Below are 14,565 nucleotides of genomic sequence, written 5' to 3' on the forward strand. Positions count from 1 at the left end.
CAGCACGGCTTGAGTGGTACACGCTTCCGAAATGTTGAAGAAGTGCGAGAATGGGTGGACGAATGGATTGCTTCGAAACAAACATCGTTTTATCGAGATGGTATCGCCCAGTTGCCAGAAAGATGGCAAAAAGTTGTAGAAAGTGATGGAAAATACTTTCATTGAAATAATTTAAATAAATTTTTTACAATAAATGCTTTTTCTCAGTATTTTTTGGGCGGAAACTAAGTTAAGGTCCTAATAGTATAGTAAATATTTTATATTAGTATATTAGTATAAATATGTTATTAATATCTACCGAACAAATACTTTTTTATTTCTTAGATGTTTTTTCTCTCGCCGGTTTTCTCTTGGCGCACAGTGAGTTGCAAAATAGTTTAAACATAATAAAGTTAGGAGCTCACTAAACTGTCAAAATAAAAAATCATCACTGTGACGAGCTCTTGCCCAATAATTATATTATTAATTATTATTATTTATTATTATCAGTATTGTTATGTATTACTATTTTAGTGTTCTTAATTACACTCTTCATTGTATTATTATTGCATAAGTCTATCGGTAATGACTCTCAATTTTGACAATTTGCTTGAGTTCCCAACTTTATTGTGCCGTTTTGCAAAACTTACTGTACATATATATTCTATATTGAAAGTTTAAATATTTAAAGACCAAACAAAGCAATAAGAATGTCCAAGTTTAAGGTACGTGTCCAAAGATTGGTACTTTTACCTTAACTATGATCAGAACTAGCCGGCGCGAAGTTGCCTGTTATAGTACCTTAATCAGGAAACTGCTCTTTTTCGTTGCATCCTTTGTATACTTTCGTTGCTTGTATATGTGTAACGATACAGATATGCGATCGCGTTTTGACAAGAGAACGAAGCGATGAATTTTTCCCTTTTACTCGACTCGATTTACACTCAATGTCCGCCTCTCTTGCTTCTTCCTTCCTGCCCCTGTTCTCCCTGCACGCTTCTTTTCCCACGCTTAATATTCCGCATTCGCTTTACCTGCCTACGCCGCTTCGTTCTCCACTTTCTGGCCGCTCCGTTCTCGACGTCTGCGTGCCTGCTTCGTTACACGCCGCCATCTCTCGTTACACGCGACTTGATCCCTCAACTGGGGCATAACTGCAACACGAAAAAGACTTCCATGAAACTACGATATCGAGCTAGTTGTATCAGTTTAATTAAGTTGTTCAAGTAATATTGTGCAGCTTTCTCTTTGTAGCTATTATTAATAACTGCGCAAGTTAATAAGTACTTTATTATGCTATAATGATTATACTATAATTTGTCTCAATTAACAGAGATTTCCCGCAGAATAAATTGTTTAAGCGAAATCTCTCAGGAGATCCCTCTATTTTCATTTGCAATATATTACAATAAGTATGTATGATATTATTTAAGATGATTAGATAAAATCAAATCTACCTCGCAAAGGATATCCATGAATAGAGGACATCTTCTCTTATTTCCTCAAAATTCGTGGTCATATTCAGTTAGCCTCTCTTCTCATCTTACTCGATTAATAAAAAGATTTTAAAAGAGCAATGTATCTTTTGTCGAGTCGCCTTGAGCGCATCTCTTGAACACTCGTCAAGTGGACATTCTTTCCTGTTGAGCATCTTGTCGAGCACCCTAGTTACATCAATAATAGCGTAAGGTAAATGTTCCAATGACTGAACTAATAAGAAAACACAATCAGTTCTACATTTTTATTGATACATAATTAATAGAATTATTAACAAAACTAATGTTTCTATAAAACTTTCTCATTTATGTGTATATGTTTATGTTTTTAAAAGAAAATAAATATTTATAGACTAATATTTTGATTGTTAACATAAAATTAAAGTATTTCAGCCTTTCAAGGCTTTCAAGTAAATGAGCATTAAAGGCAAGGCATTAAAGTGACGTTCCATGGCCTTTACTCCTCCCACCTCCCCTTTGTCATCACAAATTATCACACAAGCTAATAGACTCTTCCCCTTTCTTTTAACTTAAGGAAATTTCCTTATATAAATATATATATATATATATAATAAGGAAATTAAATAATCAATTATAATTTTAGTGAAATATTAGATAATGTTGGTTGTACCAGAATTGAACTGAAAAATTGATTATGTTCTAGTTAACGAACAATACAGACTCAATGATTAATAAACGCTCATTAAATAATATTACAAATGGGCATATATAAAGAAATATTTTTTAACAAAATTTCAAAGGCTTTTTGAGAAATATTAATGGGTCATTCAGTAATTACATTACAAAAGGGGAAGGGTTTATTAGCTTGTGTGATAGTGATGACGAAGTGGAGGTGGGAGGAGTAAAGGCCATGGAACGTCACTTTAACGCCTTGCCTTTAATGTTCATTTACTTGAAAGCCTTGAAAAGCTGAAATACTTTAATTTTATGTTAACAATCAAAATATTAGTCTATGAATATTTATTTTCTTTTAAAAACATAAACACACACAACTCTTAATCAAAATTATAAAATAAAACACTTAATATTTTGTTATGAAATTATTTGTATTTTGGGGAAAGAGGGGGGGAGAGATAAGATCCTCATGTCACGTAATATTGGAAGGGTCTAAAAACTTTATTCTTCTTTTTATTATTATTACCTGGACTCAGACTTATCTCTATTGTCTTTGCATCCAAGGTACCGAGATACGAATTCCAAAAAAATCAGGTCCGAACGTGTTAACGTAATGGCGATTCAAAGAGCTTTATGACGAAATGTAACGAAGAGGAAGGGAAGAGAGAAGAGGAAAGGTAACAAACATTCAAATTTGGCGTGACATAATTGTTGAGTGGTCCCTTACAAATATATTATGTGTTTCGATCATTGCTATGTTCAATTTAGTGGGACGTTTATCTTAATTGAAGGATCATAAGCGATCGCCACCGAAAGCATACTCACACATCCAAGGGCGCAGCTCCCAACGAAGCATGACTAATAGCGTTTTTCACTGACAGAATTGGTGCGCACTAAGGCTTGTTCACAGTATGTTATTATATTGAAAGATTGTCTTAAATAACTTCTCAAATATTTTTAACCAATAATATAATATATATAATATCCGTACGAATCATTTTATTACCTAAAATATTTTTAAATATGTATTTAAGACACGATCTTAAATATGAAAATGTATTGTAAACAAGCCTTAGTGCGCACTCAGTGCGCACCAATTCTACCAATGAAAAACGCTATAACCTTTGTGTTAATCGCTCGACAAAAGTGTGCTTGGCCAAAGTGCGTTTAGCACACACAGGATCGCGTAATCTCTCGCTCACGTGAGCCTGCCTATACAGAAGACACCACCAGCTCAGAGGACGCTCAGAAGACGCCATTGCGACTAGCCGACAGTAGCGTATATACATACAAGCTGCATACTAAATTTCAAATTGTACGGAAATTTAACAGTGCCACACTTCGGATCGGTTCTCGCGCGCATGGCGAACGAGAGCGCGACGGAAACACACGATCTCGCGTGTCATCGTGACTCTTCCTTTTCGTTGCGCTGCGTCGCACCGCTCGCACTCGAAGAGCAATAAGCGTATGCGGTCGCAACATCAATCATGGATATCTTTTCATAAGAATTCGATTTTACTTATTGATCATGTAACACCTTTGAAGTTGTGAAAAGTGGATAATTTTGCAGTACTTGGTGAGGTGAGCATAAATCGTTTTCTCCGATGTAAACTCGCGAAGTAAACACTTCCATATATTTTCAAGTTCGATCGTTTACTTCTTACGAATTCACGCCGCGGGAAAGGATTTATGATCGAGCCCTCCAGGGGCTCGATCGTGTATCAACATAACTTACAGAGGTGAAGGAACTTACTGGGAGATCTACAATTTCATCGATCGACTCTCAGTGAATCCGCTGACTGTCATTTTCCACCACGCGCTGCGTGTCAATCGACCGACCTCTGCGGGTGGCGGAGGAGAGCGAGAAGGACGGAGCGCGGAGAGAAAGTGCGGAAAGTGCAGCCGCGGGGAGCGCAGCGCCTCAAGTGGCCGACGCGCCGCTACGCGATGTCGCTCGTGCAGCCACGTGACTCGCGTCGCAAAACATGGCTCAAAGTCGCCAGGAAGATGGCTGCCACGGGTTACGAAAGAGCGGACGGTTTCTCGCGGGTAAGCCGCTTCCCGACCGCTCAGAAAGCCGCCGCGTCGCCGTACGTCCTCTTGGTCGCCCTCGCTGGTGGCCGCCGACGCGATGGTATACGACATTAAGTGGATCATACCGAAACTGCGGAACCCGACGAGGCTCTGGAACATCGCGAGCAGCATAACCTTCGCGGCGGTGGGCATTTTCTCGAGGATCATCATAGGTAAGGGCTATTCGCTTGCCGGTCCACGCGCAGGATTCACCGGCTGGTGGACGTCGCGCGATCGCCCACGCTTCTGCAGCTCATCCGGACGAGACGCAGCTGCCGGATCCCCGTCCTGTGCGATCCCCCATGGCGACAGTGGTGTATACGCGCGACGAATTCTCCCGTGTATTATAATGGAGAGAGCTATTTGTACACGTTCTCCCCGTGGAGTAACATCGCGCGAAGGTTAAATGAAAATATGCAGCGCTCGCTGTGGCATCTCGTTATGGTTGACATTGACGGTGCCCGTCAGCGCGCGGAAATGCGGGCACGGTCGTTACTTTTGAAACCTGCCGTTGACACGAAGAAGAAAATTCGCTGGCAGATGCAGCTACAGTGTGTGTGGTGCAATAGTGCGTGTTGCGTATGAACTGTCATAAGCTTTGTCTGACCATGACACTCTTGTTAAGCAGAGTTCAGAGTCATTCTCTATATAAGAAGTCGGATTTATGATAATTGTCATTATTTGCCATGGTTATTGCTTGCTGAACACTTGGCAGAGCGCAGTTCTCAGAGTGTGCCTTGTGATTACGTGCCATGGCACTGATGTAACATCACAGTACCTGTTGCAGCACTCTTTACAACAGATATGTGCTCTGTATGCGATACCATAAAGAGAGAAAAGTAGAGTTTCTAATTGGTTAGGCAAGGTCAGACATTCTCAGTAACCTATAAACTGTTGTACGTAACTTGTTATATAATGCGTACTACAGTGTATCCTTATATGTGTCAATTAGTCAACAAACTCACTCAGTAATCATGAAAAAGAAACATTTTCCTTTAGTGTTTTCAATGGATATTCATCAATTTATTTCACTTCTCTCATATGTGTGTTTATTAGTCATTCTCAATGTATTTCAAACAGATACATTAGTATATAATAATGATACCTAAAACACTTGAGAGATTAAATAAGAAAACTAACAGTGTAACACAGAAAATTAAAAGATCTTGTACTGCATTTTAATGCAAAATAAGTTGCCGACTCACTAAAGAAATATATGTGCATTCTTAAGTACCATTTCAATGTGGTAATGATTCACAATATCTACGAAGAAGTGAACAAAGCTAATATATCATTTCTGTGTTCTATGGCCATTTTCTTAGAGTTTTCTTTCAACTTTGACCTTTTTGTTTGGTATTAATACAAGTAAGATATCACTTATTTCCAAATAATATTATTTGTAGCAGTATGTTTTTGTTTTGTTTTGCTAATCAGAATGATAATTTATTTTCCGCGATGGATTGACTTTTATCAATAACTACGCACTTTATATCAGCGCGTTTTATTGTGTTTGTATGATAACCGTCTTATATATCGATAATACGTACGTCGCAGTCGACCGTACTATGTAGTTTTCCGAAATAGAACTCGCTTTGAAATCGATAAAATATGGTGAAGAATTATGTTCGGTCTTCGGTTTAGTGTTCACAGTACTCGTAACGTCATAATATTTGACAAAGAAACGTTGCGTGGAATGACAATGATCTTTCATTAAATTTGTATAAGAGCAGGTCGGTCGTTCGTTCTTTGCTTTGCGACATTGCGTTTTCACAACAGTCACGTTGATTTTAACATAAAGCGTGCGAATATACTGATAACCGGCCATTGACATCCGTGTATATATACAATATATACGCACGCGCGGTCGTTGACGCACACATAAGAAATTACATACTGCATTCATGTAAATTGTATTTGTTTCAGAAATTGCGGAAGAAATCTGTCGTAAACTAATCATAGACTTATCAAATTTGTTCAAAACACATTTATTCTGAATTCTAGCAGATTTAGCATTGTAATTAAGAATGTTAAATTTGAAGAAAAATTCGGTTCGCTTGCCACACAGACTCGAATCAATTTTTTCTGAGATAAAGTTATATAATATTCTTGTAAAGAAAATAAATTATTCTCTTGAGTAATGAGAATAATATTGCAAATTGGTACAAGAAAATATTTTTTAACCAAATTTTAAAGGTTTTTTTTTTAGAAATATTAGAATATAATAATAAATAAAATATTTTAGAAATATATATATACAAATATATATTTTAAAAAATATATATAATATATATATATATTTTTTTTAAATATATATTTTAATATATATTTTATTTATATTTTAAAATATATATTTTAGAAATATATACAAATATATTAATATTTTAATCATGTTAGGACACTGTTAACTTTATCTTAAAATTATATATTATTATACATTATCGATAATTATTTACTATCGATATCTATTTATTTAATTTGTAAATGACATTATGTAAGACCATTAATGACTACGTAACGTTGTAGCGGAGGGTAAATGCCAAGGTGGGGATAATGACATCAGATAATGACAGAGTAAAAGAGTTTGAATATTTTTTCTGTTGAAGCTAATAAATTATCTAGTTAGCACATGTTAATTAACGTTACTTAATTAAAGTTAATTGACGTAAAAACGTGTAAATACAACCGAGAGTATTCCGCATTAAAGTATTGTAATAATATTGCTTCAAGAGTTGAAGAATCTTGTGCTTCAAAGTATAAGATCTAACAGCATAATCTAAACTAAAAATCCGTAAAAAATGTAAGTAAATACGAAAATAATACGAGAAAGAGAGAGAGAGAGAGAGAACGAGAACTCACATTACTTTGGTACTTCCATTTTTCTTTGCTTTTTAGTTTAAATTGTACCATTAGATATCTCTTATTTAAAATATAACATTATATAAAATATAAGATATAAATATAAAATATAAGATTATTCTTATATTTGAAGTACAAAATTATTCAATTCTTCTACTTCGCTTCAACTATTGTAACGGTTTAATTCGGAATATTCTTGGGTGTATTAACATATTTTTATATCGACTTGATCAAATTGACTTTCACATCACGTATTGTCTTTGATTATGCGTAAACTGATTACGCGCAAGTTCTTAAGCAGTGATTTTGTCGATCAGTGAATGTGGCAATTAGATGGATTTCTAACTTCACTAAAAGAAAGTGTTCAAGCCGTTTCGTTCTCGACCGTGCCAGATCGTTGTGATACGATATAGAAATCGATACATCTTCAAGGGGACTCGATCCTCCTGACGTTCGTCTGGTATCGCGTATCTGGTGTTGGCATCTGGTGTTTGATTATGCATGCGTAGACGAGGTTCCGATTTCCTGCATCGACAATAAGCGCGCACGCGCGCTTAATCACGATCAAGGCGCGCCGATTAAATCGTGATTGAAGCAGGGCCGGGCAATTTTGGACAGCTGGCCGACTACCGACTGACCTGACCAAGAATTTCTCTTCTGCATTTCAGAATGGCTGAACAAAACGACGGTTTACAACAAGCACATTATCGAGCGCGCCTTAGATGTTCGGCCGAAAGACGTTCCGCTCATTACCGTGTCGAATCATCACAGTTGCTTCGACGATCCAGGCATATGGGGTAAGCTTTTTCACTCGTTTGTTAAATGCCTTTCGGCGCGTATAACGCGCATCATCAATCCCGCGCGCGCCGGCGGGGCGCAGAACTCGCGCGCGGCTGATTTATCCTCTCGAGAAATCCAGGGGGAAAAAAAAAAGAAAAGAAGAGAAACAAATAAAACGCCGCGTACGCGAATCGTCGTCCCAGGTGCGAAGCGCCATTCGGCCGCCGTAAAACAGCATGCTCCGAGGCGCTTCTTTATGAACTCGAAGGCCGAGGCACAATGAAACGTAAGAATAAAATATAGTGTCGTACGCGCGTCGGGAATGAAACTGTCTTTGCTCGGAATGTTGGTCGTTGGAGTGCGTAGAATTTAACGGATATCGAATTTCTCGTGTCACCCGCATTCTCAGAAAACAAACGAAGCATAACGATGACAACTGTGTGTACAGGATGGAATTTGACAGTAAAAATTATTAAGGTATTTCGTGACCGAGTGATAGATCGACATTCCACAGTAATTTCTTTCATTTTTTATACACTGAGGAAAAATTATTTAAGTTTATTTATAGGATATAAAATTTATTCCCACAGAAATAAACCTTCAGGAATTTCAGGAATAAGCTTTATATTCCACAAATAAATTTTCGAATATTTTCTCTCAGTGTATGTGCTACTTATATTTTAGAAACTGGAATGTACTATTAAAATACTTGCTACATTTCGAGCGAAATCTATTACGTTTCTAGCGAAACTCACTATGTTCCTTAGCAAAATAGATTTTCCGTAGCAAAATAGATTTTACAATCTGTTCACGCATGGACTATTAAAAAAGTAGTAAAATTGAAAAGAATCTATATGAAAAAAAATTATAATATTTTCTCCGTGTTGGTGACAAGTATACATTGAAAAAAAATACTGAAAAATTTATTGGTGAGATATAAAATTTATTTCTGTGAAATAGACGCCGCAATGCCGCAAATATTTGAAAATTGATTTGTATGGGATAAAAGTTTATTTTTCACACATATAAATAAACTTTACAGAAGTAAATTTTATTTTATAAAAACAAGTAAACTCTAGTTCACAGAAATAAACTTAAATGCCAAATTATTTTTCAAATATTTTTTTATCAGTGTATGAGTACGCTAAGAAAAAAATTTGTTTAATTGGTTTGTGTGTAAAATAAAATTGGTTTCACAGAAATAAACTTTACAAGAATAAATTTTACTTCACAGAAATAAACTGTCTCGTAAATAAACTTTGAAGTATTTTTTTTCTCGGTGTATGTAGAAGTAATGCATATAATATTTAATGAACTATATATACGTTTGAGAGAAGTTGCTGAAGTACATAAGTTTCGACAAGTGTGTCAATGTATTTGCCAATGTATTACTGCGATAAGATAATAGCAAAAGATAGTGATCAGGATAGTGATAAATAAGTGCACTGAAAGATATACTTGGAAATTTATTTATGCGTGTGTGTGTGTATGAGAAAAAAGTTTATTTCACAGAAATAATATAACTTTATATATCACAAATAAATTTTCAAATACTTTTTTCTCAGTGTAAATTGAACGTTCTCCAGTGACCAGTAATAATCATTGTTCCTTATCGTTCAAGAATACATTTTGGAAGCGCAAGACAATAGATGTGAATCATATCTGTCGTTTATCGGGCATTCTTGCGCTCGTTATTTCCGCCTTTTATCTTTTGTTCTTAAATTCCATTGTGTCTCTTCATTGTGTGTCGTTTAATTGTTTACGATCAACGATCGATTCTCTCCGGACACTTGCGTCATCTCGTGCTAAGCTTTCCCTCTAGCTAAGATCAATTCTCGATTTTGTGTATTCTCGATCACCCTCGATATGTGCGCTCAGGTCCCCTCTCTGAGACGTATTTTTCTTTCTCAGAACGACGCCGATATGTGCAATCGAATGAAAGAATTTAAGACAGAAAATCTCTGAACTCATTTAGCGACACTAGACCTCCGGCACGGGATCAATCGACGTAAGATGCGATGGTCACTCGCCGCACACGACATTTGTTTCACAAATGTCTGGCATTCCTACTTTTTTATGCTTGGCAAGTGTATACCTGTCGTTAGAGGCGACGGTGTGTATCAGGAAGCGGTGGACTTCTGCATCGAAAAGTTGGCTCATGGCGAGTGGGTACACGTCTTCCCTGAAGGAAAAGTGAACATGCTCAAGGAAGACATGAGGTTCGTACTGAATGTGTTTCCGCATAGTTCTTTCCGGAAAGAAAGGAATAAAGATATATTTAAACCAGGGTTGCGCGTAATTTATTACTTTTTTAATTATCATATTTAATTGACGATTAATATGAGCCATTTTATTCGAAGACCGTTTAATTTATAATTGAATTCAACCAATTCAATCGTCAACTGTTCAATTGACGATTGGTTTCAACGAGTTCAATTGACAACTGATATGAGCGAAGGGAATTAAAGATCGTTCGATTAATAATTGAACCTAGCAAGTTTCATTAAAGATCGTTTAATTCACGATTGAAATTAGCAAATTTAATTAAAGGACATTTAATTGACGATTGATATGAGCATTGATAGGAACATTAAACATATTACCAAGCAATCTTCGATTGAATCGATTGAATTTGCTCCTACACGAGAAAAAAGTTGTTTGTCGCAGTTAAAATAGTTGTAATATATGGATCTAAAAAATATTGCTGCATTAGCAACTTTTTTCGTTGCAACAACAAATTTTCTTGAAATCGACGTAATACCAAGTTGCTAGAATATGTTGCTGTTGTACGAAAAGAATTTGCTCCTGCAGCAAAAAAAGTAGCAACAATATTTTGTAGGTGTCCGTATATTACGACTTTCTTTTTTTCTATGTATCAATCATTAATTAAACAGCTTTTAATTACATTTGTCAAGTTCAATTGTTAATCGAACAATTCCCTTCGCTCATATCGATCAATTGAACGGCTTTCAATTAAATTCGTTGAAATCAATCGTCAATTAAACATTCTTCGATTGATTTTGCTTGAACCAGTCGTTAATTAGTTAAATTGAAACATTTGTTCAAATCAATTATTGAATTGAAAAAAATTTAATTCATATTTTCGCCACTCTGGTTTAAACTGCTATTAATTGAGAATTCGACGGAAACCGGTAACTTTAGGATCAGCTAGATTTCGTATCTGATTAGGTTACTGTATAGTTAGATATTAAATGTTATTTATTTCTGCTGAGAGAATCTCTCGGATCGCAAAGATTACACAACGATGGTATATGCAGAAAAAGAGAAAAACGTATTCGCAGATGAGCGTGTTGCGATAGGAGGGAGAGAGAAAGAGAGAGCTCGTGTTACTAATACTAGGTACACAGGCAACGCTCAGCGAGGAGGATTGAATCGATGATACTGTTTAGGTTGAAATGGGGCGTGGGTAGATTAATACTAGAATCGCCCATCACGCCTATCGTTATTCCTATCTGCCATCTCGGTATGGATCAAGTACTTCCCAACGAGCCGCCATATATGTTAAAAACGGGGAAGAGAGTTACCATGAATTACGGCGAGCCCATAGACTTCAGCGGAATGCTGGCCGAGTTGCGGGCGTCAAAAGCGGACGAGGTGGAAGCGCGGAAAGCGATAACCGATCGCGTTCAAGAGGAACTTGTAAGGTAGGACGATAGTCAAGCCGTTTACGTTACGCAGTGCATTGTTTACTTGTGATATTTGTGCAACAAAAGCAATGGCGAAGAAACACGAAAAAAAAGCATATTTCGAACACTTTCAGATTGAAAGCGGCGACGGAAAGACTTCACACCAAGTTATGACGAAGATGATCCCTCTTACGTCATCACTCCGTCTCTAGCCTTAATTTGCCAAATATATAAAGAGAAATAATATCGATCGCGCGAAAAGTGAGACTCGTACGATCACGATTCGTACGATCCGTATGATGAAGTTAGTTTCCTTTTTTTTTTTTTTTTTTAAGATATTCGCACACGAGTATTTTTAAAGTATTGTGTAAACATATTTGTGACAATATTGGTTAACGAAAGCATCTGTTGTATAGGAGAAGTCGCTGAAATATTCTATGAAGTTTTTTATCGTCTCTAGTTACTTCTAATAAGCTCACCGGAAGATCACTTGATGCGCGTATATGCACTCGTGCGTGTATGTCTCGAAAAGTTACGCGTTTCCTTGTATATTGTACGCATTTTTTGAAGGAGTTGATGCTGTGTGATCCTCTTTTGACGAAAATCTCTACATGCAAACGAGATTTGATATTTTAACTTTTCAAGTAAATTGAAAAAAAAGTGATTTCGTTCAATAGATACAATCTAACTGCCTCTTTTTCCCTCAATATAGCTCCTCGGCAAAGGAAGCTTGATTCCATTAATTTAATTTGGCTCCTGTCAAATTAAATTTACTCTGACTTATCTCTCGCAGAGTCATTTAGTTTTAGACATTGCACGTTACTATGCCAACGATAGTAACCGAACTGATATCTTGTTAACAGAAAGTTAATTCGCAACTTCGCCAAAAAATCGCGAAGGAAATACACACGAACACTCCATACACGCGCTATATACATGCTCATTCCGGGAGTCACCCGTTTCTCAGACGATACACCGCGCTTTGTAAAATAATTTATAAATATACATGTTACGGTGTGAAAGTGATCAATTGATGATTTCTTTTTATAAAACTGACTAATATCGGCGCAATAAGTGAGATATTCTGCTGAAACATAATCGACGCGCTGGTCACTTTCACCGTAACATATAAATTATATATGTACATATAATACACAGATAATGATCGTAGCTAACATACGGATTCTCTTTTGATGATTGTCAATAAAACGTTTTAATAGTGCAAGCGAAGATTACGTAATACAGCCGGAGTTTAAAGCGGATATATCAAAGCCGTGCCAGTACCTCATTAATTACTCTATTTTCAAAGTCAATTTAAGGTCTCACTATACAGTGCGGATATAGCACACTTGGCCATTAATTATATATTCCGTGCTCTCGTTTACGCGAGCACCGTGCCAATTAACAGATTTGTACTAGTTTTACTAAAGAACGCATAGCGAGCGATCGTTAAGTTAAACTAAGGAAGCACTTAACGTACAGCGTGTCTCGTGTCTTACAATTAGGGTGTTTGCACTGTTTCTATAATGATAAAATGCGTGAACTTATACATGAAGAATCACATATTAACGAGTATAAAGTATAGATGAAAAGAAAGTGTTTCGTTTATAATTGCTCGTGACAAAAACGACGGTCGTTGGCCAATTACACGATTCTCCTTTTCTTTTTTTTTTTTTTTTGAATATTTATTGCAATATATTTAGGTCGTAACAATTGTCACGAGATGACAATCGCGTGTCCACATGCGTTCCCGTGCGCGTACATATATACGCATGATGTTAATACACATACTTTTATACTGTAGATATAACGCACACGGACTGCTATCAAAATTTTGGGCTACGTGAAACGTGATAAATTTATATATGTATTATATACCTCTTGTTGGATATATATATATATATATTATTAAATATTAAAATAGCGTCTCTTTCACGAAATAAAATTGTCTTGTTTGTTTGATCGCTGTTTCGACGTTACTCTTATTATCGGTAAACGTAAAATTTGTTCCCCCTTCCCTAAAGTACATAAAGTCCTTATATAACCTCTGCATGCTATACGTTCTAATTGTTTGTATAACTACATAAATCATTGTGACTCTCTACAAAGCAAGATTTAAAGTAACATCGAAAAGTTATATTTTCAAGGGTTAACTCTAAGAGTTTGGTATCCATTGGTTCTAAAATTTTTATTATTATGTGCATTAACAGAATTTATAATCATAAAAGAATAGTATTTTTGTTGCCGATAAACGCTAATTTTATATCTATCATTCGGGCTCATTAGATCAATATCAACAATTTTAAGTGATTTTATGTGATCATACATATCACTAAATAATAGATTCTAGTAACATTATATGGTGTATGTGTGTGTGTAAATATATATATATACACACATGTGTGTGTGTGTGTGATGTGTGAATTTTATATATGAAATTTTGTTTAAAATTTCATGATAGAATAAGATTTTTACTTATCCATATAAGTAAAAATATAATAAGATTTTTACTTTTGTTTTCTTTTTAGATTACGAACAAATTCTTGGAAACGAATATGATAAGTATAACGAACCCGAACGGCAGATTACGACCGAACAATCAATACTTCCATTTTATCATTAACATAAATTTTGTTCTTGTATCTTATACACCAGAGACATCGTATTCAACGAGAATAATGTCACACTGCTGCCATATGTACCTAAAGACAGTGGTAATCGTATTAAAACGTGTAGATTATATTACAGTTTTCGTTATAGCATCCACAGATAAATGTTATGCGAGACATGTACTTGATTGTGTTCTCTCGACATATAGAAATAGATCGCACTATAGTCTACTGGTATCATATTATCCGTCAATACGAAGATCGTATATATCCCTTGGCACGTTTTTAATTCGTAAAACTCTGTACACTCCAGTCTTACGAGCGATACAAAAGCGGTGTACGATCCTCACATTGTATCGCGCGCGCGAACACGAACGAGAACTATATATGCGTTCATATATTTATACATACTTATATACATGTATATATTTATATATACATATATATATATATATATATATATATATATATATATATATATATATATAT

General features: G+C 35.7%; 2 protein-coding genes across 3 annotated transcripts in view; one reads left to right on the forward strand and one right to left on the reverse strand.

The window, feature by feature from the left end:
• Nucleotides 1–2,951, reverse strand: part of LOC116844221 (protein prickle-like) — a 281,484-nt gene extending 278,533 nt beyond the window's left edge. The window contains exons 1-3 of the mRNA XM_032815446.1: nt 2,937–2,951; nt 1,437–1,643; nt 1,014–1,133 (exon numbers count right to left, since the gene is read on the reverse strand). Of these exons, the coding sequence (XP_032671337.1) occupies nt 1,014–1,093 (80 nt within the window). The 5' untranslated portion in view covers nt 1,094–1,133; nt 1,437–1,643; nt 2,937–2,951. The remainder of the gene's footprint in view (nt 1–1,013; nt 1,134–1,436; nt 1,644–2,936) is intronic.
• A 513-nt stretch (nt 2,952–3,464) lies between these two features.
• Nucleotides 3,465–14,553, forward strand: LOC116844223 (tafazzin homolog). 2 transcript variants are annotated; one of them, XM_032815454.1, is made up of 6 exons: nt 3,465–3,692; nt 3,756–4,357; nt 7,709–7,837; nt 9,796–10,039; nt 11,231–11,485; nt 13,996–14,553. In XM_032815454.1, exons 2-6 carry the CDS (start codon nt 4,243–4,245, stop codon nt 14,024–14,026), a joined length of 774 nt encoding a protein of 257 aa, XP_032671345.1. In that variant the 5' UTR covers nt 3,465–3,692; nt 3,756–4,242; the 3' UTR covers nt 14,027–14,553. The 2 variants fall into 2 exon arrangements, with proteins under 2 accessions (XP_032671345.1, XP_032671344.1); XM_032815453.1 differs by lacking the exon at nt 13,996–14,553 and adding an exon at nt 11,602–13,429 and having other exon boundaries at nt 3,474–3,692.
• Nucleotides 14,554–14,565: the final 12 nt, after the last annotated feature.

Source organism: Odontomachus brunneus, unplaced genomic scaffold (genome assembly GCF_010583005.1).
Source record: "Odontomachus brunneus isolate Ranch 3 - 2012 unplaced genomic scaffold, Obru_v1 Obru_scaffold_040, whole genome shotgun sequence".
NCBI classification, from domain to species: domain Eukaryota; kingdom Metazoa; phylum Arthropoda; class Insecta; order Hymenoptera; family Formicidae; genus Odontomachus; species Odontomachus brunneus.